The sequence below is a fragment of the Coffea eugenioides genome, chromosome 4 (assembly GCF_003713205.1).
Source record: "Coffea eugenioides isolate CCC68of chromosome 4, Ceug_1.0, whole genome shotgun sequence".
In the NCBI taxonomy this organism is placed as follows: Eukaryota; Viridiplantae; Streptophyta; class Magnoliopsida; order Gentianales; family Rubiaceae; genus Coffea; species Coffea eugenioides.
In genome coordinates, this window is record NC_040038.1 from 2,727,761 (window position 1) to 2,751,447 (window position 23,687).

At 38.8% G+C, this 23,687-nt stretch overlaps 3 protein-coding genes across 6 annotated transcripts; 2 read left to right on the forward strand and 1 right to left on the reverse strand.

The window, feature by feature from the left end:
• Positions 1–356: 356 nt before the first annotated feature.
• LOC113768114 (protein MLN51 homolog) lies at positions 357–8,502 on the forward strand. 3 transcript variants are annotated; one of them, XR_003468053.1, is made up of 11 exons: positions 357–1,317; positions 2,711–2,813; positions 2,941–3,167; positions 3,274–4,118; positions 4,339–4,456; positions 5,878–6,003; positions 6,504–6,559; positions 6,670–6,715; positions 7,130–7,209; positions 7,993–8,082; positions 8,173–8,502. XR_003468053.1 is itself a non-coding variant. In XM_027312355.1 (10 exons), the coding sequence occupies exons 1-9, from the start codon at positions 701–703 to the stop codon at positions 7,013–7,015; spliced, it is 2,166 nt and encodes a 721-aa protein (XP_027168156.1). In that variant the 5' UTR covers positions 357–700; the 3' UTR covers positions 7,016–7,028; positions 7,130–7,211. The 3 variants fall into 3 exon arrangements, 1 of the variants encoding a protein (XP_027168156.1); XR_003468054.1 differs by having other exon boundaries at positions 358–1,317; positions 6,988–7,209; XM_027312355.1 differs by lacking the exons at positions 7,993–8,082; positions 8,173–8,502 and adding an exon at positions 6,988–7,028 and having other exon boundaries at positions 7,130–7,211.
• Positions 8,503–15,332: 6,830 nt separating this feature from the next.
• On the forward strand, positions 15,333–20,414 carry LOC113767794. Of its 2 annotated transcripts, XM_027311991.1 has the most exons (6): positions 15,333–15,541; positions 15,677–15,802; positions 16,131–17,240; positions 17,816–18,675; positions 19,354–19,410; positions 19,946–20,414. In XM_027311991.1, exons 3-6 carry the CDS (start codon positions 16,271–16,273, stop codon positions 20,189–20,191), a joined length of 2,133 nt encoding a protein of 710 aa, XP_027167792.1. In that variant the 5' UTR covers positions 15,333–15,541; positions 15,677–15,802; positions 16,131–16,270; the 3' UTR covers positions 20,192–20,414. The 2 variants fall into 2 exon arrangements, with proteins under 2 accessions (XP_027167792.1, XP_027167793.1); XM_027311992.1 differs by lacking the exon at positions 15,677–15,802.
• A 140-nt stretch (positions 20,415–20,554) lies between these two features.
• On the reverse strand, positions 20,555–21,913 carry LOC113767795 (F-box/kelch-repeat protein At1g80440-like). Its single transcript, XM_027311993.1, has one exon. It carries the CDS (start codon positions 21,898–21,900, stop codon positions 20,830–20,832), a length of 1,071 nt encoding a protein of 356 aa, XP_027167794.1. The 5' UTR covers positions 21,901–21,913; the 3' UTR covers positions 20,555–20,829.
• Positions 21,914–23,687: the final 1,774 nt, after the last annotated feature.

Consider the following 23,687-nt stretch of genomic DNA (forward strand, 5'->3'; position numbering starts at 1 on the left):
TTTTAAAAATTTTTTTGAAGTGTTTTTTTTTTTTGAATATTTTGAAGTGTATAGTTTAAAAATTTTGAAAAGTTTCTTGAGATTATTATAGTTAAATTTAAAAAACTTGTAACAGATAAATTTGACAAAAAACTTATCTGCCAAACACTAACACTATACGTGTAGAAATAGTGAAAATACTAAGAAAATTTTTTACTACCTCGCAAGGCTGTGTTCGATTCGGACACCATCACCGTTTGTTAATAGGCAAAAGGATAGAGAAATCCACGCTCACACGCACCCATGTGAGTTAGAAATCGAATTAAGTTGGAAATCGAAACGTCATCACCTACTCTCCTTTTTTTCCTTCTCTCGTTTACTCCCCAACTATTCTCGGATTGCTGCCATTGACGACAACACCTCCTATAAAAAGAAAATCCAAAACAATATTAGAAATAAATCCAATATTCCTTTTCTTTTCTTTCCATTATTTTCCTCCCAAATAGAGGGGAAAAAAATTTCTAGGGTTTTCCGCACCCTGACCTAACCCCCACCCTCCAATTCCCAAGATTTTACCCCCAGAGAACCCTAATTTTTAACTTAATTCGATTTTATTGAGCTTTAATTGTTCGAGGAGGGTTTGAACTTTTTCGTTGGATTGCATTGTTCTGGATTTTGAGTGAGGAGTTAGGACTATTTTTTTTCCTGAGTATTTGAAGAGATGGCAGAGGCAGCGAAAGAAGAAGAGGTGGAGTACGAGAGCGATCCGGAGGAGACGAAGCTGTCGTTGAAGATGCGGAGGAGGGAGGCGAGCGATGATGAGGAGGAAGAGGGTGGAGATGGGGAGGATAGCGAGAGGGGAGAGGCCTTTAAGCCGCGTAGGAGAATCGTTGACTCCGACGTTGAGTCGGACGGTCAAGGGGCTGCGGCAGAATACGAGGACGAAGAGGAGGAGGAGGAGGACTATGGCGAGGAGGAAGAGGATGAATTAATTGACGAGGAAGACTACGCGGAGGAGGATGAGGTGTATGTGGAAGAGAGAAGGGGTGAAATTGGAGAAGTTGAGGCGGTGGGGAAGGAGGCTGAGGCGCAGGTGGACGGACGAAAAGAAAGCCGTGAGGACAGAGTGGGACCCAAGTCAATTGAAGGGCTACAAGGATCCATTGACGATGGTCATTTTGAAGACGGTGCAAACGAGAATCAGCAGGGGGAAGAGATGGGGGAAGAGATAGGGGACGAGGGGGAGAAGAAAGAGATCGAGCCATATGCTGTACCTACTGCTGGGGCTTTTTATATGCATGATGACAGGTTTCGCGACAATGCTGGTGGAAGAAACAGGTACCAATGCTGATGGTATATCTAATTAGTTGGATTGCTGCAGTATTTGTTTTGATTTTGATTGATTTAATTAGCGTTGAAATCTGGTTTGTGAAATCAGATGAAATATTTCTGCGCGTGAATGACATTTAGTTCAATTCAAGGGGCATTCTGTTTGGTCTCGGTGCAATATATGCAAATTTACATGGACAAACATATTTAGGGAAAATTAACCGCCCGGTAGGAATTGTGGTTTTGCTGCATCTTGAAGCATTTTTGTTTCTTAATTCGTTGTTACTTTGCTTGAGAATGTGGAGTAATTTGAGCTGTATTCTTTTATCTTCATTAGGAAATGTAATTCGGATATGATGCTGTGGCAGTCTTCATATTCCCCCCCTTTTTTTGGTGTGTGTGTGTGTATTCTTTTTCCCTTTAATCACTGATTCTAGTGAAAGTGGCCCAGAAATTTTAGGACGCTGTTCGGTAATTATTGTTAGTACCCAATCTCTGTTTATTCGCTGAAGCAACCCAGAAACTCAGAAGTGCCAAGTTATGGGCTTTCAACATTGACCTAGTCTCTTAGGTGCTGCTTTTCTTTCATTAACTTTTTAGCCTTTGTATTAACTGTCATGGACAACCAAACATGGTCATAATATAATAGTAGAACATATTAAGCAGTTAAATGTTGTGACCTTCTTCAATGTTGAATGTGTTTGGTCAACCATGAAAAATTTATGGGCAGGCAGGTTCACGAAGATTTATCCAAAACTAAGATAGCTAGGACTAAGGCTAGCTGTGGTGCATACGTGTTATTCTCTTGCTTTGCTTCTTTTCATGAACTGCGTATTTGCTCAAGGTGCTAGGAAACAGTGTTTACTGACAGGCCATTTAAGATAGTTGATCAAGTAAGTTCTTGTGTATCCTATATCCAAATATACTATGGTTCATTCTTCTGAACTTTAACTTACATCTTAAGTACTTTTTTTTTTTTTTTTTATCTTTTTGGCACTTCACTCTTGCATGAGTATTATGAACCTTGGAAATAATTTAGAGACATGCACATAATGGATGTATGCCATAACTATGACAGAACTGGATATTGTGTTTCCTGTTTTAAGTGGTTGATGAGATCTATATGTTGAGCTCTTTTAATGTTTTGTGCAAATAGTATGACACTTTAAATGCTCTGTGGACTTTTTTTATGCTCCCCTCCCCCCAACAAACACAAACAAATACACACATGCGTGCACACACACTTAATCTGTCTCCTTGAAACACTTGTATTTGCGTAGAAACATAAATGCACTCTCGGTTACACAATTTGAATTCTTTTGTTATGGTTTTATTTGGCATATGAATGCAAGTACTTTTGTGAAACTAATTGATTTTGTAATTTCTGCTTTTGCTTCTTTAGGCGGACTTTTGGTGGTAGAAAATTGTGGGAATCAAAGGATGACAAGAAATGGGGTCATGACAAGTTTGAGGAGTTGACTATGCAGGAAAGGCATTTTGATGAGGTGAGTGGTTTTTTTTTGGCGGTTCTTCATCATATTTTACTGTGAATTTGGCTTAAATTTCTATCGGGTTTATTTTTGCTGTTAGTTTTTCTGTCGGTTTGATACACATTGTATTATACTTTTTCAGGGTCGGAGGAATTCAAGAGGGAGATATCGAGGTCGAGGTAGGAAACGAGGTGCAGAACGGGGCGGATATGTAAGAGGAAGCAGGCCAAGGGCATATAACACTAATAGCAATCAAAATAAGAATAACAATCAGAATAATGCGCTGAAAAGTGTGAGGGGACGAGGACCTAGAAGGTATCAGCCATCTTTTAAGAGCAACGACGAAGTGCGTCCTGCCCTTAACCAACAGTGAGTAGCTGTATTTTGGGATCTCTATTTTTTTTTTTTTAGTAGTTAGTTTCTTCTTCTTGTTTCAGCATATTGAGGAACAGATTTTTTCCTTTTCTGTTTATAGGTCTGGAAAGATAGCTGAGAAACCATTGAATGCTAATGCTGGGAGAGTATCTGCACCTGCATCAAATGTGGAATCTGAAGTAGCTCCTGCTAAAAAACATGTTTTTGCCTCAAGTTTGAATTCAGCTTCACCTCCATTTTATCCCTCTGCCTCTACCTCTAGCTCTAAAGAGATTGCTGTAACGCAGAAGAGGGATTTACAACCTGGGACAAATAACCGTCGGATCCATCCTGTTGTGGATGAAAATTTTTCTACAGCACAATCCAGTGCAGTCCAACGAGGAAAGAGTGTAGTTGATTCTATTGGCATGGATAAACTTTACATCAATGATTCAATTGCCACAGTTGCTGGGAAATCTTCAACCACTTTGCAGTTTCCACCAGGATCCTCATCAATGAGTTCTAGTCAGTCTCCGCAGCTGAGGGCTCAAGGTAGAGGAATAAATAACTTGCCCCAAGTGACCTACCAATCAACAGGGCCAAATAGCCAGGGCAATAGAATCTCTCCCCCGTCCCAGGTCCATACTACTACTCAGCGGAATCCTGTTCAAAACCGAGGACAACCATCTCTGCAAACTTCTGGTCAGCAGTTGGCTCAGAATCCAGGAGGTGGATCTCAAGATTCTTCTCCAAAAGCAGTTATTAACAAAAGCTCTTTTGAATCAGCAGAGACAGAACCTCTTTCAGAATCAAACAAGTCTAAGGCTGCATTGATGGCAAAAGGAAAAGGCAGTGTTCAGGGTAGTGGACGGGGATCCTTTTTGTATGGTGGAGCTCAAGTTATTGGGGCTTCTGGCAACCTAGGAAGTGGTCCTGGAGATCAAAATTTCCCTGCCTTCTTGCCATGTAATAGTTTTGAGTCTATCTACTTGGTGAACTGAACTGAGTTGGCCTTCTTTTTGGTAGACTTGCAATGGTTTTGGAGATCTTTAGCAATAATTTTCCGTATTTCATTTTATTTTATCTACTTGATCAGAATGTTCTACTTTTTGCTTTTGATGAGATTTATACAATTTTTTAAACTCAGCTTGTTGTCTAAAATGCTTCTGGTTAATGGAAAATGCAGTTATGCAATTTGGGGGCCAGCGTCCAGGTGGTATTGGAGTTCCTGCTGTTGGCATGGCCTTCCCGGGATATGTTGCCCAACCCCAAATTGGTGGTTTAGGGAATTCTGAGATGACTTGGTAATCATTTTTCTCAACGTTTTCATCTGAGTATTAATTTTCCTACTAAAAATCTCAGAGATTTGAATGTGTGTTCTTTTGGCTTCTAAGTTCCAACATATTGAGTATGATTTTCTATTTTTTCGTCTATTTGATTTCGAAACGGGAATCAATTTCCTGCACACTACTTATGACCAGCAATTGACATATGAATTAGGACTATGCTTGTGGATACTATGCTGATTCTGGTGTTAACCTATTGACTTTATACTAGTGCAATCTTGATTACAAAGCTAGCCTTATTGTGAGATAAAAAAGGAGAGTTTCACTTCCTTGTTAACAGCTTGAAAATTATTTTGCAAGATTAGTATTGAAACCTCTATAATTCAGTGAGCGTTTAATGCAATAGGGAGAGTTATGAGATGAATTAATTATTTTGGTTGGAGCAGTTCTGACCAAACACTTGAATGGTCACCGGGGGCACAAAGTGTTTGTTAAATAAAGCTTTGAACAGGTGACTTGGAAGTGATTACAGTTGTTCTAAACAATTAGTGAATGGAAGAATATGGTCAGAGCTACAATCCCCCCTAGGTAATCTTGTAATGCTTCCTTTGAAATGAAAAAAGTTTAGCCTTCTTTTCCTTTCTCCGTTAATTGCTTCCTCTCTAAATTTTTCATCTTGACTTTAGCCTTTGGATGGTTATCTGAAAGAAACCATCAAGAGTTAGATACTCTCAAATTGTAGTCTGTATTGAAAATCATTGGTCCTGTCTGTTTTTGGAATTTAGTATTAGAAATTGGCTTGGAAGCAGTGCAGAATCTAGTCAGGAAAGAGTTGTGTTTTATTTTTTCCCTTGAAAAGATGATATTTGGACTCTGGGCACTGTGGTTTTTGGGAAGGTAGAAGGTAGGATGCTTTGAAGCAATTAGCCTTTCAGATGGTGTTAGTTGTTTATAGTGGCAGATAGGACTTGTAAGGATTGATTCTCTAAAGATCAAGCAATAATGGAGATGATGATGTATCATTGTGATGACAACAAGATGGATTGGATATGGGTACTGAGGTATTTGTAGACCCACCTCTTTAGGATGGCCCCCATGCCACTGTAACCAGGGGTTGGAACAGAGCAATAAAGGTTAGAAGAGCTAGTTTGGTTTTTGTTGGGACAAAGATTTTCATTTGCGACACACAACTACAAGTCCCATTGTCCGTTGTAGTTCAATAGACTACCACTAGTGTTCTTCAGGATGGCAATATCTTTCTTTTCTGTTGTATGGACCTCTGCAATGAACTTCTGATTAGCATTTGAAGTAGAATTTCAAGCTTGTTTTGTTCGTGTAATCTGATTCCTTGGTTTCTTTCCTAAAAACGTTGCATTGTGTGTGAATTTTCAGTTAGGTTTCTAAAATAATAAGGCTGACAATTTTTCCATTGTTCTCAGGCTACCTGTTTTGGCTGGTGCTGCCGGAGCATTGGGTGCTTCTTATTGCTCGCCATATCTTGCTATGGATGGCTCTTATCATGCACGCCCATCTGGACAGGCATCTTCACCGGCTGCTGCTTCAATGTCAGTAGAGTAACCAGATATTCATCTTTTTTCAATTGTATATGCACAGCTGTCTTCACCTCATGATAATACGTTAAGATTATTCTTGAATATGCTGTTTTTGTGATATTATTGGCTTCATCCATCGACTTTACAGTTTATCACTGTAGTGTATTTTGTTTGTTAGTGCAAATATGTTTTTGACCTTATTGAGATTGGTCAAAATGCTATTACCAGTGTAGCATCCTTCTTGTCTGTTATTTGAGATGTGTCAGTAGGCTATCCAGCTTTCTTTAGTTGAATTACGACCTGTGGACGTACTTTTTCCTGGTAGTTTGTGATATTTTATGCTTTGTAAATGATCTTATCAATGCTTCGGTGGCCTATTAACTTTTTACTTTTTAGCTGATTTCTTTCAGTAAATAGATGACAGTAAATCCTGATTTTTTCTTGGTATTCAGTGCTTGATACAGGTTTTACTTATTTTTTTGGTTAACCTGATTCTTACTATTCAATTGCAGCAAAGAAAATAATGCTGACAAGCCCAATAACGAATGGAATCCCTCACAGAGGCCTGGTAAGATACAATTGCTGCTTTTTTATTGCCTGCGGGGTTTGTGACTATATTTTGTCAGGGACAATCTTATGATTTCTCATCATAGCTCATTCATTCTCTTCCATTTTCAGAGGTCTCAAATGATGATTTTGTACAGCAACAAAAGAAGCCCATCAGGTATATCTGATCATTTGCCTTATTCGTGTTTGGTGTTGATAGTTGCAAATTTTTCTGATAACTTTTAGCTCTTGTGTGACCCTTTCTGCTAGGCTATCTTCTTCTCCTTTCCACTACTCTCTCTCTCTCTCTCTCTCTCGGTGTCATTTAGGAACTAAACCATTCCCACCCCCACCCCCAGCTGAATTCTGCATAAGTGGATAAATGTTGATCAAACCAGTCTATTGTAGTAAACTTATTTATTTATTTATTTTGTTTCTTCGTCTGTGCAGATACTCAGAGATGAAATTTAACCAGTGAAGTTACTAGATAGGTGGACCTAGTTTAAATAAGCTATCAAGTTGTACATTTTCCCAAGCAAAATATTTCATTTGTGGGTGTAGCAAAATTTGAGTACTACTTATGGTGCTGCAGGCCTCCTTCCACGCCCTCTGTTGTCTCCAGTTGTTGATCTGGTGCACTTTGGGCTGCCATTGTACTCTGAAGTACTTTAGGTTGGTAATGGAATTTTTAACTTTTGTTAGTGTGCTTATTGGTAATCATGTGCTTTATACTCTGGTTTGCGATACACGTTAAATTTCTCAGGGTTGGATTTCTGGTCTCTCTGTCTTATACTGTTGCATTTGACAAATTGATTTATTTGGTGGGTATATTACGCAGGTGGTGAGGGGGGGAGGGAGGATCCATAGAATGTTATTAGCTGATCACTTGAGTATTCTGAGTGTATACTCTCTAATAAGGTTTAACTTGTGTGGACATGTATGGACTGATTGGGTAATGATTGTTTTTGTCTTGAAATCAAAGAGACATGTTCTGTAAAGCTTTTTTGTTGAAAAAGCATTTTACATTGAAATACTGGAAGATGTTGCAATATTTCTTTGCATCTGTTTTGCACCCAAGGACAGTAGCGGTAACGGGATTAACTATTTTGTGACCTGTAATGCTATATTTGGAATTTGGACATCAATCAGTACAGACTGGAGGTTCTTATCTTCTGCACTGATATATGCTTTTGAGATTGCATATCTTACTCTTTGCTAGAGATTTGTCCTGAGTTTGTTGCTGAAATCCTGCACCATTTAGCTCTTTTGATTGAAAAGCCAAGGATAAGTGATCTATAGTTAATGCCTATTAGAATTCTGTCTTGTCATTTCACCAATCTTGTTAGATTTCTGTATGATTTTATTGCCACTGTGGATTGTCAATATTCAGCATATCATCTATTGAGTCGAGTCTTTGATCATTTGTTCTTTTTGTTCCCTTTTTGGTGTTTCCAGGTATTATGTGACAAACACCCTCCTTATGCTGCTTTATTCAAAGAAAAACAACACAGCTTGACGGGTGGTAGTTCAATATTCTAATAGGCGGTAAGAGCCAGAGGGTTCCCATGCTTTATGTTGATATTTGAAATTGAAAGATTATAGATAAAAATGACATTCCTCCTTTTTCAATGTCAGGTTCTTTTGGCTTGGTTTTTATCATGAAGCGTGTGAGAAGTGTATCTGGCTTCTTGAAAAAAATTTATGGAAAAGAACAAGATATTGTTGTGCAGCAGCTGTTTGCCTCGTGAGACTAAGGTTTTTTGTTCTTCTATTGGATGGTTGTGGTTGTCTTTTTTGGTTCATTTTATGATTAGTTGTCGTAATTTTTGAGAAATTTACTGATGGTGCGAGGGTACATTTGGTGAATGGATTCTTATAAAGTGAGAAAAAAAATTGTATTTGCTATAATGTTTTGTAATATTAGTTTTGCTTACAAGGACTTGGTGGCTATATTACTTTGTTCAACCTCGTCAGCAAAATTTTCAATAATATCACATTTTATAGTTGTTTTTGAAACTGGATATAGTTGGGTGTTGACGTTTAATTCATGTGTAGGGTGCGTCTGGTTGTTTTGAATTGTTTTTCTGGATGATCTTATTTAGGAATATCCAGCTGCCTCGAGCTATTGTCGTTGTCATTGTCATTGTCATGCCCTGCAATTCCAGGCTATGGATTGTGAGCCATTGTTTGAACCATTTTTCTACTTGATTGCTTTGGTGGGTACTTCTTTGTTACCTTTGAACAATGTACAAACTAACCAGTGAAGAAATTTAAGTTTGGTTGGCAAGGGATTCCATGCGAAGCTTAGTGGGTTCTATCAAAAATCGATCCCACAAGGCTGAACTGGGAAGGAGGAGGAACTTCTCACTTTGATTAAAAGCAAGTTTTCGCAAACCCTGCATCATCCTTCGGAAATCTCTGAAACGGTGGTTTCATTCATCGGTAGGGAGAACTGCACAAGTAATCCCTCACATATTGCAAATGTGAAAATTTAGTCCTTCAGATCGAAAAGGATCAATTTTAGTCCTTAGCAAATAAAAAAGGATCAATTTGAGTCCTTTTTCACTTTTCAGACTGATTTTTGTCCGGAATATCTCATGCACACATCACGTGGCTAATTTTTCAAGGGTAAAAATGCTAAACAACTTATCTGTTGACCAAAAATAAAATGTAAAGGACAAATACTTCCCAAAATTCTTTTTTTTCTTCATTTCAATCAAACCCAAAAGCAAAGCTTCATCTCCATGGCAGAACCACCAACTTGTAATTTCGATGTACCAGCTAGGGTGAAGACGTCGTGGACAGCTGAAAATTCAGGAAAGAGGTTCTATGGTTGCGCTTACTACGAAGTAAGTGTCCCTGATTCCTGTTTCTTTTTTCTTTTAGAAAATGTGAAATTTGAAGAGGTAATTTTGAACAGCATAATGGTGATGACAGCTGTGGTTATTTCAAGTGGTATGATACAGACAGTTGCGAGAGGTGCGATAAATTAGTGAGATACACAAGAAGATTGACGAAGAGATTAAGAGAGTTGGAGGTAAAGTTGGAAGAAACAAGATGCAAGGAGAAAATGATGAAATTGTTGTTGTTTGTGGCGTTTGTTTTCGTAGTACAGAATTTGTTGAGCAAAAATTGAGTTGTAACTGGCATTTGTTGGTGCAGGTGGTGAACTGGGAACTGGGTGGCTTTTATTTGCTGTATTTAGGTTGGGTTACGTTTAGTGGCCCTGTTGATTGTATAAATGGGAGTTGGAATGCAATTATGAAGCTTAAGTTCTCTCTGGTATATTGTGATTTTTTCTTAAATATGAGCTTACAGCATAAGATGGAATAAAAGTCTAACTTGAAAGACAATGAAGATGATAATGACGATATTATAAGCGAAGAAAGAGTAAAACGAGAATCAATAATCAGTCCCTTCAAAAATAAGAAGAGCATGCATTCCATTACAATGAAAAAATAGCACATAACCAAGCCAAATACATTTATTACAATACGCTCTTATAAAAAAAAATGCAATGAACTAAGAAGTCAATTCCATTACTCCAAAAAAAGGTCCGCCGAAATAAAATGAAAGACAAAAAGGCGAAAAATAATCCATTTGTAGCACTTTCAGAAGTATCCCTCTTTGCAATAACATGCCATAGTCATCTAGGCCTTTTTAGCCTTCTTTGCAGCACTTTTAGAAGTAGATATCTTTGTAGTCTTCTTAGGCCTCTGATACAATCAAAACAATGAGGAGGTCATTACTTACAGTCAATAGAAATTTTTGCAGTCTTAGAAGTATATATCTTTGCATTCTTCTTTAGATTATGCATGTAGTAGACAATACTTACAGCCAATCCAGGTGGTTCCCATGGGTGTCTCCTATAGAGAGAGGCCAATGTTGAATCACAATTACTTCGAGTGTGTCCAAATCTCCGACATACATCACATCTGTACTTGATTTTCTTACTCTGACAATTGGCAACCAGAAATTCAAGTAAATAATAGTATAGAAAAAAGTCAACATGCTATTATTAGTATGAACAAATAGAGAAACATGAACTGGAGATGTTGCATTCTTTGTTGTCGATGTTGGAGTAGGTGGTTGGCTTGTTGTAAGTTGACCTGGGATTTGACTGATGAGATCAAATAAGACTTGGTCACTTGTATCAGTCTTCATGCCACTTGCACCAAAAACTGCTTCAGGTGTGAAATTGGACTGCTTCTTTGCAATAGGAGTAGCATTTTGAGGTCGGTAATCTGGTTGGGACTGCTGAGGTTGGGACTGCTGAGATTGGGACTGCTTGTTTGCACCAGGATTCACAGTGTTAGGAGTCTGCTGTTGTGGCTGAAAGCTACTTGTAACCACAGTAGCTTGTTGCTGGATATTCCCTTGATCATGACTGCTTGGACACTTCCTACTATTGTGGCCCTTCTGTTTACACTTTCTGCACTTATAATCCATTAGACCAACTCTAGACAGTCTCTTTGTTTGTCCTCAAGAAGTTGTTGCAGCTGGTGGCTCATCTGGTTCTCTCCTTCTTACCTTTTTTGGCTGGCCAGGAAGCTTGATGGTTTCAGGTGGCAAAACAGGCCCGTGTTTCAAATCTTTCCACAAATGCTCACCATTGAGAGGATATATTATAGGCCCATATGCCCTCATATAGGTCTCTTTTAAGTAGCATTCATGAATAAAGTTCTTGGGAGACTCCTTTGTCAAAGCAATGGCACTCATTGCATGAGCACAAGAAATGTCATTTAGTTCCCACCTTCTACAAGTTCTGCTAGCCAAATTCACAGTGTACCTATCCCTATACATACATCTCACCTCATAATTCCAATCCTCTGAAGGTGTAGCTATGCATGCACTAGAAGCAGTTTTTACCTTTTCCAACTTTTTAAAAATTTTGGGACATATCTTTCCTGTATAATTCTTCATCCACTCCCTCTTATTCTCCATTCTAACCATTAAATAATGTCGTATTGTTTCCAACATACCTAGTATATGCCTCTCCCTTGCTTCTAAAATGCTGGAGTTGAAACTCTCACAAAGATTATTCAATAAAATGTCACATTTATGGGAGGTTCTGAAGTAAGCTCTAGACCATTGCTGCGGTGTTGTGTTGTCAAACAACCATTGAAATGCACCCTCATCAACTACTTTCAAAGCTTCCATCAAAGCCTTGAACAGATTTTTTGTAAGGAGCTCTTGCAAGTGCCCAAATTCTCTCCTTTAATGCCAAGCCACCATGCAGCTTGTTAAAGTTATTGTACATGTGTCTCACACACATCCTATGCCCCACATCTGGAATCAACTCTTGAATAGCTTGAATCAGTCCCTTCAACAAATAAAAAGGTGAAAACAGATCATCAAATTAAAACTAGCAAACTCAGCTTAAAAAAACCCCAGAAAAATACACTAACATATCTTTTGTTTATCAATAATAATTGTCCAATGATTTTCATCTTTTATTTGGAGGTCATTCAGCATTTCATCCACGAATCATTTCCAAGTCAGATTATTTTCTATTTCTACCACAGTATAGGCAATGGGGTACAACTGATCATTGGGGTCAATTCCTACAGCTGTAAGCACCACACCTTTGTGGGGCCCTCTAAGATGGCAGCCATTTAACCTGACAACAGGCCTACAACCACTTAAAAAGCCTGTCTTGCATGCATTAAGACAAATATACAACCTTTCAAACCTATCTTCTCCCTCATCATCTTCAACAGTGGTCATTAAAACATTTGAGCCAGGATTAGCCCTCTTTACTTCCCTACAATAGTTTCTTAGTTTGTTGTATTGGGTTTCATGTTCACCATTAACTAAACTCTCTTCCTTTTACTTGGTTCTATAAGCTTGTCACCTAGAGATGTTGACATTAACATCAGTCTTCGCTTTATCTGTGAGTGTACTTACCTTCATGTCAGCCATAGCAGCCAGCTCCTTTTTGTATCTATCAACCAGAAAAGTTGAGTTTGCTAGTCCGTGGTCAAATGTCCTCCTACAACTGTGTTCATCTTGCATGCTCTTGATTTGAAAAGTCTTTTTGTCTAGCATAACAGCTGTAGAAACTTTCCAGCTGCATTCCTTGTAATAAGCCGTAGCTCTTCTGCCATCATTTTTACTAAACTTTATCTTCCTTCCGTGAACCACTCCATGACTCTTGCATGCCTTTATGAACAATTGCTTACAAGTAAAAATCTGCCCAACGTCAAATTTGGGATCGACCATATCAGTTTCAGGGTTAAATTTTGGAAATTTAGCTCTTTTTCTTAGCTGATCTTCTTCTTCTGAGTCAGTAGCATCTTCTTCCATCTCAGCACCCTCCACTTGACATGTTCTCTCATTTGTACTCTTATTTGATTTGCAATTTTTGATAATTTTCTCCCATTCAGCTTTGTTGTCTTTAACAGATTTTACTATGTCTTCTTCATCATTAAACTCATAGTCACTGTCAATGAATTTGTCACCATCACCAGGTTCCTCATCTTCATCAACATGTGTCTCGTTCTCACTCTTCTTCTTTCTCTCAATTTTTTTAGCCTGCTTTTTATTTGTTGAGGATTTTTTTTTAATGATTTCTCTTTTAGTGATTTGCTAGTAGAAGGTGCATTTTTTCCTGCATTCTGTACTTCTGAGTCTGTCCCATCTTGTTCTTTTCTAAAATTCTAATCAGGCCCTCATATATTTGCTGCATTATCTCTTTTATCAGCAACTCTAATGTCAACTTCTGAAAGCATTTCATCTAAATTCTCCTCTCTTATAGCTGTTTCCTCTATGTGTTTATTAGCTCCTAACTCACCAGCACCTATGCTATCCTTTTCACCCTCATTTTCAGATTGAGTTACAGGAATATTAGTCATCACTATTTCTTCTACATCAGAAGATTCTTCATGCATCTTACCACCCTGTTGATTTTCCTTAGGATCAGTCCCCTCTTTTGATTTACATGGTCCAACTTCACATTCACTTATGGAGTAGGTTCTTAAGTGCACAAAGTATACATTAACCAAACCATATTTCACTCCGTCTCTAACCAAATCTTGAGCAACATCTTCACATAACACATACACTAACTCATCCTCCATGTTCTTTCCGGGTATTAAATAATAGTATATTACACTAAACTCAGGATAACCTAGTTTTTCTGCAACCCTATCAAGTGTACATATAGACCATCTGTCAGGATTGCAATAGTCAACAGTTTTTACACTACCCCCACGATATTCTTTGTTCGGCAACTTAGTGAATTCACCTTCATAGTAGACCCTAATAGAAAATCGATTCATACCATCTGCCAACCATTTAGGAGACAGTTAAAAACAAAAAAATTGTTTTGGGACCAACCGCCCATCTATGTAAAGCGACAACACAATACAATACAAGGGACCACATGTACTTACAATAATTTAATACATAAAATTGACCACCAACAACCCTAATCAATATAATAAAACTTCTTAACTGCACAAATCATGCTTATTGCAACTGTATTTAAACTATTCACATAATATCTGACATCATTTCATAAATTTTACAGTTTAGGGTTTAGAAATACATACTGTAATTTGGGATCCACTGAATGTTTTCTTCGTCCATCACTCTGGTACCCTTGTTTCTTCTTCGCTTCAATCACCAACGCTCCTTTTCATCAAAATCAGTCCACTGCTGGATAGTGATAATTAAATTTCTTTTTGGGTTGAGAGGAACGGAGATGGAACGGTGAGTTAGTACCAAAATGGAGATTTTTTTTGAGAAGTATTCGTCCTTTACATTTTGGTTTTGATCAACAAATAAGTGATTTGGCATTTTTACCCTTGAAAAGTTGGCCACGTAGTGTGCGCGTGAGATATTGCCGCGTAAAAATCAGTTGGAAAAGTGAAAAGGGACTTAAATTGATCCTTTTTTATTTGCTAAGAACTAAAATTGATCAATTTCGATCTGAGGAACTAAATTTTCACATTTGCAATATGTAAGGGACTACTTGTGCAGTTCTCCCTTATCGATATGCCATATAATCGGATGACTTTCCGTAGGAATAGTGGGCGTAATTAAATACGCCGGTGGTGGACGTAATATAATAAGCTAATATAATATGGGCTGGTCACCAATTCCCAACAAATAAGATGACGTTTGCTGCAGATGAGACTTGTTAACACTTAACAATCGCAATGATTAAATGCAATATGAGAATCTCTCATATTGACATGGGAGAAATCATTTTTATATTTCAGCTGATAAGGTTTAGCCTTTCCCATGAGCAATGTAGTACTGTCACTTATCACGAAATAAATTAAAACCGATGATAAGCAAAGCTTCGTAAGTTAATGGGACTAACACGCAATTCTTCTTCCTCCTTTTTTTTTTTTTTTATCAAAATAGTCAATGCTTCAATCAAGAAGCTATCTTTTTTTTTTTTTTTTAAATACCAACAGGAGGTGGTGGATAGATGGAATTTAAGAAGCAAGAAGAGAGTAAAAATGAAAAATTAAAATTCAGAATTTCTAATTTTCGAAACCTTAATTTTAGTTATTTATTTTTTGGTTGTATATTTTTTTTATGTAAATTTCTTGGAGAGACAAAATGAATTCACAACATAAAAATACATGAAAATCCCCAATATTTCTTTTTTCTAGAGTTGCATCATTCGTTAGTTTAACCCAATCCCAATTTAAGTTAGTAGTAATTGAAATGAAAGTTCAATGGGAAGCTAAAACTTGATAAAAGTACAATTAACCGGTTAAGCACTGCTATAATTAGCAGATCACGTGCCATCTTTCTCCTTCCCCCAAGCTTCTCTCTCCGCCCTCAAACTTCTCCTCATGTCTTAGCTTACTTCTTGTCACTACTCAACTCACAGCATTTACTGATAAAATTTTTTTTTTTGGTTTCCCTAATTCATTCCTATCTCGGTTCATTCTCTCTTTCTGGAAAGCTTCGTGACCGATGAGCAATGTATGTCGGTACCTGTATCGAACTCCGCATTCTTTCAGTTCCTCTGTGAAAATTCTAAGTAAGATCTCGAATTTGCTTTTTGTTAATTACTGGAACTTATTTAATTTTTTTTAAGATTGAAGCTGCACAATTATATTTCTAGTTACCGAGAGGGAAGAATGGCATGCTGTTGATACAAATTCCGCATTTTCAGGTTCCAAGTGAAGTAGATCACTTCCTAGCTCGCTCGCTCGCTCGCTTTTGACTTAGAAGTTGGGGATTTGAATCTCAACTTCCAGCTAGCGTTTCTCGCTTCAATTCTTATATAATTTGAATTACGGTAATTCCTAGGGCTTGAATTCAGTTATTTCACTTTCTTTACCCCTGTTTTTTTTTTACCATTTATTCAAGTAGAAAGTCGAACAATTCTACTGCTTGACTTTTCCTTGTCAGTGCTGCCCTTGCAACCGTCCTAATTTAGGATTTGACAATTTCGGTAACTTCCCATTGGATGCAGTGGGAATAAACTCTTATAATTCGTGGACTTGAAGTTTTAAATGTTTTATATTTCTACTTCAGTATGCGAGATACGAAGGAAGGTAATCTATGATGCGTAGTTTGAGTTTATAGACTGGAACTAAAAGACTGTGCGTCACTTTCTATGGTAGATTTAAGAAGCTAAGTGGTTGAAGGGATGACTGCTGATCCTGGATTTGCTTACTGTATAATTTGTCGGATTTGATGGATTGATTCTGTAGAAGTGATGTTTAACAAGGACTGGGGTTGCTTGTGGACTACAATTTGAGTGATGGAGGAAAGCAATGGTAGATTGTGGTCGTTGAGACCAGGTGGCTTGAAATCTACGTTATCTGGAAAATCAACTCCAAGAGGTTCCCCTTCATTTAGGAGAGTTGGCTCTGGGCGTACTCCACGTAGAGGTGGAATTAGTAGTCTATATTTCAGAAACAACAGGATAGTGCTTTGGCTGCTTTTGATCACCCTTTGGACCTACGGTGGATTTTATATTCAGTCTAGGTGGGCTCATGGGGACAACAAGGAAGGGATGTTTGGTGGCAATGGGACCGATGAAATAAATGAACTCAAACCACAGAATGAAAAGACTGAGGTCAAGCCAAAGGATCGCCGAGATCTGATTGAAACTGATGATTATCTTGATTCTAAGGCTGTGCTATCTAAAAACCAGTCCCTTTCGAGAATTTCAGATGCAATTATGGCCAAAAGTGGGAATGCTAATCCAAGTCGTAAGAGTGTATCTTTGAAGAAGAGCAGAAAGAGATCAAGACGTGGTTCACGTAACAAGTCCCGAGTTAAGCAGAAAGAAGTTGTAGAGGTCCAAGAATCTGAAGTTGATGTGCAGGAAGTGGAAATTCCTATGCTAAATTCTACTTATGGCCTGATAGTGGGTCCATTTGGCTCAATAGAAGACGGTATCCTGGAATGGACTCCCGAAAAGCGGTTAGGAACCTGCAACAGAAAGGGTCAGTTTGCACGTCTAGTTTGGTCTAGAAAGTTTGTTTTGATATTCCATGAGCTTTCGATGACTGGAGCTCCACTTGCAATGATGGAGTTGGCAACAGAGCTTTTGAGCTGTGGGGCCACAGTTTCTGTGGTTGTTCTTAGCAAGAGGGGTGGATTGATGCCAGAGCTTGCTAGAAGGAAGATCAAAGTGCTCGAGGACAAATTGGATCTTAGCTTCAAAACTGCCATGAAAGCTGATCTCATCATTGCAGGGTCGGCAGTTTCTGCATCATGGATCGGTGAGCACTATTCCTGCTATGTTGGTTATATATGAATGCTACGAGTCCATACTTCTTAAGTCCACTTGTTTGTTCTTGTACAACTTGTTTAATAACCTTTCTGCTTCATTTAGATATGTTTTGCATCTCTATGGTTTTCTCTGTGTTTATCATTGTTACTTGCAATTTGCATAACTACCAAGTGGATTCTTAATAGCAAAACACTTGGAAGTAAACTTAAATAAATTTAACTTGCTAGAAATGGGCAGTATCACCTTTCAGTATGATTTAGCATAAGATTTTTTTTCCTAACTGTCTAATACTGATGCAACTCTTAGGCGGTTTAGCTCATGGGATCTCAAAGGAAATGCAAGGAGAAAAATTGGAGGGAAAGCAAAACTAATGCGATGTCTCTTTCCCTTTTCATCTTCCTTCCTGTATTTTATTTCTGAACAAAGTTATGTCCTTTCTTTACCTTTTCTAACCGTCTAAAAAGCTGAAAATGTATCTTATTTTTCCCCCTTCCCAGAAGTACACGTTCTCTTGTTTCTTTTTCTGGTGCAGATTACAATTGATGATTGTTACCGTAATTGCAGAAAAATACAGAGAACATACTGTCCTTGGTGCCAGTCAAATTGCTTGGTGGATCATGGAAAACAGGCGGGAGTACTTTGATCGTGCAAAGCTTGCCCTCAACCATGTGAAAAGGCTTATTTTCCTGTCAGAGTTGCAGTCTAAACAGTGGCTAGCCTGGTGTGAGGAAGAAAAGATCAAGTTAAAGTCTCCGCCTGAACTCATCCCCCTTTCTGTTAATGATGAACTGGCTTTTGTGGCTGGCATTTCTTGCTCAATCAATACTCCAGCATTTAGCACTGAGAAGATGCTGGAAAAGAGGCAGCTATTGAGAAGTTCAGTAAGAAAGGAGATGGGATTGACAGATGATGACATGCTTGTGGTGTCTTTAAGTAGTATTAACCCTGGAAAAGGTCAATTCTTGCTTCTTGAATCAGCACACAAGGTGGTTGAACAAGGCATGGCTGTGAACAGTTCCACAATCAAAGGTTCAGTTAAGAGAGGTCGAAATTATCATGCAAGGGCTCTTCTTCAAGAGGGGCTCAAAATTGGAGAATCCTCATCTGAGTTATTCCATTCTGAGGGATACTCGGCAAAGTTTAGATCAAGAGAGAACACTCATCCTTCACATTATGCCACAACACTTTATGGTGATTACAGTCTGAGGAAACTGTTGGCTAATGGTGAAACAAAGCAGAAACAGAGGCTCAAGATTCTTATTGGTTCAGTAGGATCCAAGAGCAATAAAGTGACTTATGTTAAAACACTTCTCGAATTTCTATCTCATCACACGAACTTATCTAAATCAATACTATGGACTCCAGCAACCACGCGTGTGGCATCTCTCTATGCTGCAGCAGATGTATATGTGATGAATGCCCAGGTAATCATCTTCATAGATCACTTTAGTCCAGTTTGCATGCAAACCCAACTGAAGTTTCTGTGTATAGTCAAGTAATTTAATCCAAGTTTCTTCCATTATGGTGATTGATTGATTTGTTTTCTACTCCAAAATTCTTAAGTGAACTTAGATTCACTGCCCATCTGGAATCCGTATACGATTATGTCCATGTTTGGACCGGTTTATGGGCCTCAACCATTTCTTTGTACAACTGTCTACCCCTTATTTATTTTTGAAATGTTTCTCATACCTAGATAAAATTCAGCTGAAGTTTCCAAAAATGTTTTTATTGGGCCATTATCACCTTTAAAAATTTGAAGATGTTGTGTTTTTTTGGGAATAAATCTGGTCTAGAAAGCACTTATGGTATTACTATGCTGCTTTAATTAGCATGATAGATATTCTTCTACTCCTCCATTTCCCTTAAAGGTTTCAATTGCCTAGTTTTGTCTTTCCTTAATTTTTCTGAGTGAATAACATTCAGATAATTGTTACAGTCCTTGTAGTAACAATAATGTGAATGTCTCTTTTCTGCATGCGTCCTCCTAGTGAAATTGTCCTTGTGAAAGAGATGCAATTATAATTTAGTCTGTTCACAGTTTTAACTTGAAGGTGGTCTCATGTTTATCTTAAAATTTGACCTTGTGTAAATGTATGCAGGGACTTGGAGAAACTTTTGGAAGAGTAACTGTTGAAGCAATGGCATTTGGTCTTCCGGTATGAACACAGAATTTTTCTTTCCCTGCCTCCATTGAATTGCTATTTTCACTCTTCGAGTACTTGGATGTTTGAAACACTGCAGTCAAGCGCACAATTATAGAAATGGAACGAAATGATGATCTATTATACATGCTTCTAGTTTCTTACTTATGCAATCAAATCTTACCTGCCAATGGAATATGTGCGAGTTTTCTCAGGTTGGGATTTCGATTGAAACATGTTATATGGTAATGTCAAATGCTTTGGCAAGTAGATATGAACATAAGCAATTAAAAATATTTAGCACATAGAAAGACCATTTGCATGGCTGTGACTTATTTATTGGCTTTAAAGCAAGTAACCTTTCTATCCCTGCTTCCTTGGGGATCAAGGGGGTGATAGTTAAGTATAAGAAACCTTTTATCAGGAACAAATCGCTGGGCATCCTTTGAAAGTGACTAGGAGAATTAAAGAAAGAATCAAGAAAGGGTTCATGCCGGTGAAAATGAATTTGACAATTACTTTCAAGTACTGACTTCATCTTGTGTTACAGGTGCTGGGCACTGATTCTGGAGGCACAAAGGAGATTGTTGAACACAACGTAACTGGTCTTCTCCATCCTTTGGGGCGTCCAGGGGCTCAAGTTCTCGCCAAAGATATTCAGTACTTGCTTGAGAATCCATCGGCAAGAAAGCAAATGGGAACAGAAGGAAGAAAGAAAGTGGAAAAAATGTACTTGAAGAAACACCTGTTCAAGAAATTTGGAGAGGTCCTCTACAGCTGCACGAGGATAAAATAGCACACGCTAGAGTTTATCTTCATTTTTTTGACCATTAGGCATATAGAATCTTACACAGGAAATCTGTAGCCCCACAAACGATTTATTGTAATGATTGTATTATCATCCATTCCTGCGAGGTGCTTTTGGGATCAATTCAAAAACGGATTGACGAGTAAATCAAGCCATTCAAGTGATGTTATATGGTTAGTGCCATGAGATAAATCTTTACCTCCAAATGGCACATGGAAAAACCATCCAAGTGTATTTAATCACTTTCCATTTTTATCTCTCATTTGAGGTGTCTTTTCAGTAGATTTTGGTTTCAAATGATCCAAAGGGAAATTTGCATCATCTCCAGAGGATTAGAGGAAGGTTTGCAGCAGGTATCTTAGCGGCTACATGATGCAATTTGGCTACCCGCTGCTCGGGGCTGCCTATTCAGCTTATCTGAGGCTTCAAAGTTCAAACATCTAGAGAATACGATTAATGCCTGATCTTGGAGAGAACCATCAAATATGCACAACTTTTTGTTCTTAGGGAAGACTTAAGGTGCTGTACTAAACAAAACTTGGGTGCTAGTAGAAACAAAAATCTCTTTATAGCATATATACAGTCATCTCTTCTGCAAGCAACACTAATCATCACTAGCAAATCCCTCACATTTGTAGACAGCAGCCTGACTGGACATGGCCAGAGAAACCGTCTCGTGTCTCAACCTTTGTCCACTTGTAACTCTTCAAGTCCAACATGTAAATCTTGTGGGGCTCACTGAATCTAGGAGAGCCTATCAAAAGTAGATTCCCCTGCCACGCTGTCACATACGATACGTTCCTTATGTCAGCCGGAAGCTGAGTCACAGCTTGCCATTTGGAATTCTGAAGAATTGCCACGTCAGCATCTCGACACATAAGCAATCTCCCATCTCCGGCGCCACCAACACAGGTCCGGGGACACGTGGCAATATCCAAGAAGTCATTTTGGACTGGATCCCATTGCCAAGTAGAAAGATCAAACGATTCTGCACTTGTTGTGAATCTACCTTGCATGTTTGTATGGTAGCCACCAATGACATGGAACTTGCCACCTTGGAAAGCTCCCTTTGACTCATCACGTTCCATTGCCATGTCAGGCAATTGTACCCACTTATCCTTTGCCACGTCATACGCTAGAGCTGAGCTCAATGCATTCTTTTCATCGTCGTGCCCGCCGGCGACAAACACCGTCCGCTTAAGATCCGACGCACATGCAAAGAATGATCTCCGGCAACCTGGCATGTCAGCCCCCCGCCGCCACGAAGCAGTAGAAAAACTATAGACAAAAACAGCGTTAGAAACCTCCCATGTATCTGGGTTCCACCCGCCCATGACCACCAAGTTCAACCCCACCCCGACAAGCTGGCAAAACATAGGCAACCCCTCGGTGTATCCGGGCACCGGTGGAAGCTCAGTCCAGTAACCGTTTTCGGGTTCACAAAGGGTGAGCCTGTAAACCGGGGTGGCGGGCAGCTTCACGGATCCGGATTTTGGGGTCGGGTCGAAATGCGCTTGGGCCATGACAATGACTGTGCTTGTAAAGCCCGCGGCTTTCCTTCGGCGCATAAACTCAGGCTGCTGAATCTGAAGCTTCCAACTCTTACACACGGATGCAACAGAGGAGAAATGATTGTAGGGGACACGTACAAGACATTCGAGTCCGACATCATCTGGAAGACCCGGAAGAAGCTCCATATTTTTTGTTTTGCTTGATGATAATATGGTTGTTGTAGGATTTGGAAAGCAGAGACGGGCTTTTATAAATAGTGGAAAGTGGAGTTTGTTAATTTTTTTTGACGCAGATTGAAAGAAAAAAAAGAAAAAAGGAAAAGTGAAAGGCAGAATAAAGTTGAAGCCTTTCTAGAAGGTGGAGAGATGTTGAGGAGGATGGATGATGAATGATTATGCAGGGAACTGGACCGTCACAACGTTGTTGTTTGTAGAAGTGGGGTATTGCTACTCTTTATAGACAAGAGAAAGTGGCGTGTGATTCTGCCAAGGGAAAAAGGAAGGACAGGGACACTACCAAATCTCTAGAAGGACAGGGGCACTACCAAATCTGGGCTACAAATTCTTCTAGAAGGACAGGGACAAATGATCAGATCCACAGTATAGCTATAGTTGTAGCAGCATCATCAAATATCCTGATTCATGGTTTCGTATTATTCTATGGGAATTTATTATCAACCCGAGACTGGAGACCCGCAGACCATAGCCTTGTAATCCAATTGGCCCGTCTGTATGGTACTAATTAACTATGTTTTAATTGGGATTAGTTTGTGTCTACGTGGTTCTTGAAGACTCTTTTTGAACTTTTATTCCTGGTTTTTTCTGTTTGACTTTGACCAGACAGTTAATAATAATAGACTTTGATTAAGTGATAGTACGTTTTAAACAGCTAGTTAAATGTAATCTGCCTGCCTCAGCGGTCAAGCAAGTCATATTCCTTCTTTTGTTTCTGCGGAGGTCCCGTCCCGGGGCCGGATGCGGGATGGCCTTCAAGTCTAAGGTATGATTTGTCTACTTTTTGCTACCTATTCCGTTAACGTTACGACTAATATAATATAATTGGGGGGGTCAAAATCATCAAGCCTTGCCCGTGGTCTTCACCATTATTCTAGTGCACATTAAGCTGGAGCAGACAATCAATCACTCTCTTCAGGAGCTGACCGGATTGATATGGTAGTAGTATTCAAGTACAGGAGTGCCATTACGTGAAATGATGAGAGTGGAAACTTTGATAAATTTTTATTGACCATTGCTTTCGACCCGTAAAGAAGTCGATGTATTTTCATATTGTGTCCAGCAGTGTCCCAAATGACGAATTCAACATCACTCACTAGTTATTCTTTAATTTTTCAATTTACTCCCGGGTGAATCATGATTAATTGCCAATGTTTAGTTTTTTCACAATTCCAATTTACACGTCATATGTCCGAACAGTTTTCAATCTCAATTTCAATATAGGATAGACTGGGGGAGTTAAGAGGTAACTATTGGAGATGGTGAGAGGGATGATTTTCGGTGAAATGCCAGACAGCAAGGACAAGATCATATTACCTTAACAGCCAGCATACCATGGCAAATCCGGAAGTCAAGAAATGAGTATCAGTTTAATGGCAACACACTATATAGATCAGTCATAGAAAAGGCTCAAAGTGAGTGGTTTTGCTCGTAGCTCCCGCTTGATACCGGATAAAGCAAATTCGCCATGACGACGGTGGACTCCTCCACTTGAAGGGACAATCAGATCAATACAAATGCAGCTATCTCACCAAATATGATCAGAACAGGATTGAGCATTGTAGCAAGGAATTAGACTAGAACAGTGGTCACAGAGCTTGGGAGATACAAAAACAAAAGAAAGGTTATGCAATAGTAGAGGAAGCTGATGCTATAAGGATGGCCCTAATCATGGCTAAGGAGGCAGGATGGCAACAGATTGAGATTTAATCACACTACAAAAATATCATAGACAAAGT

What these genes read in the sequence shown, in the direction of transcription:
- LOC113767794 (XM_027311991.1), top strand. Translation starts at nt 16,271, where the DNA reads ATGGAGGAAAGCAATGGTAGATTGTGGTCGTTGAGACCAGGTGGCTTG. An exon ending in TATATGTGATGAATGCCCAG is followed by an intron (nt 18,676 to 19,353) that starts GTAATCATCTTC and finishes AAATGTATGCAG; the next exon opens with GGACTTGGAGAAACTTTTGG. An exon ending in CAATGGCATTTGGTCTTCCG is followed by an intron (nt 19,411 to 19,945) that starts GTATGAACACAG and finishes CTTGTGTTACAG; the next exon opens with GTGCTGGGCACTGATTCTGG.
- LOC113767795 (XM_027311993.1), bottom strand. Translation starts at nt 21,900, where the DNA reads ATGGAGCTTCTTCCGGGTCTTCCAGATGATGTCGGACTCGAATGTCTT.
- LOC113768114 (XM_027312355.1), top strand. Translation starts at nt 701, where the DNA reads ATGGCAGAGGCAGCGAAAGAAGAAGAGGTGGAGTACGAGAGCGATCCG. An exon ending in GGGAATTCTGAGATGACTTG is followed by an intron (nt 4,457 to 5,877) that starts GTAATCATTTTT and finishes CATTGTTCTCAG; the next exon opens with GCTACCTGTTTTGGCTGGTG. An exon ending in CAACAAAAGAAGCCCATCAG is followed by an intron (nt 6,716 to 6,987) that starts GTATATCTGATC and finishes TCGTCTGTGCAG; the next exon opens with ATACTCAGAGATGAAATTTA.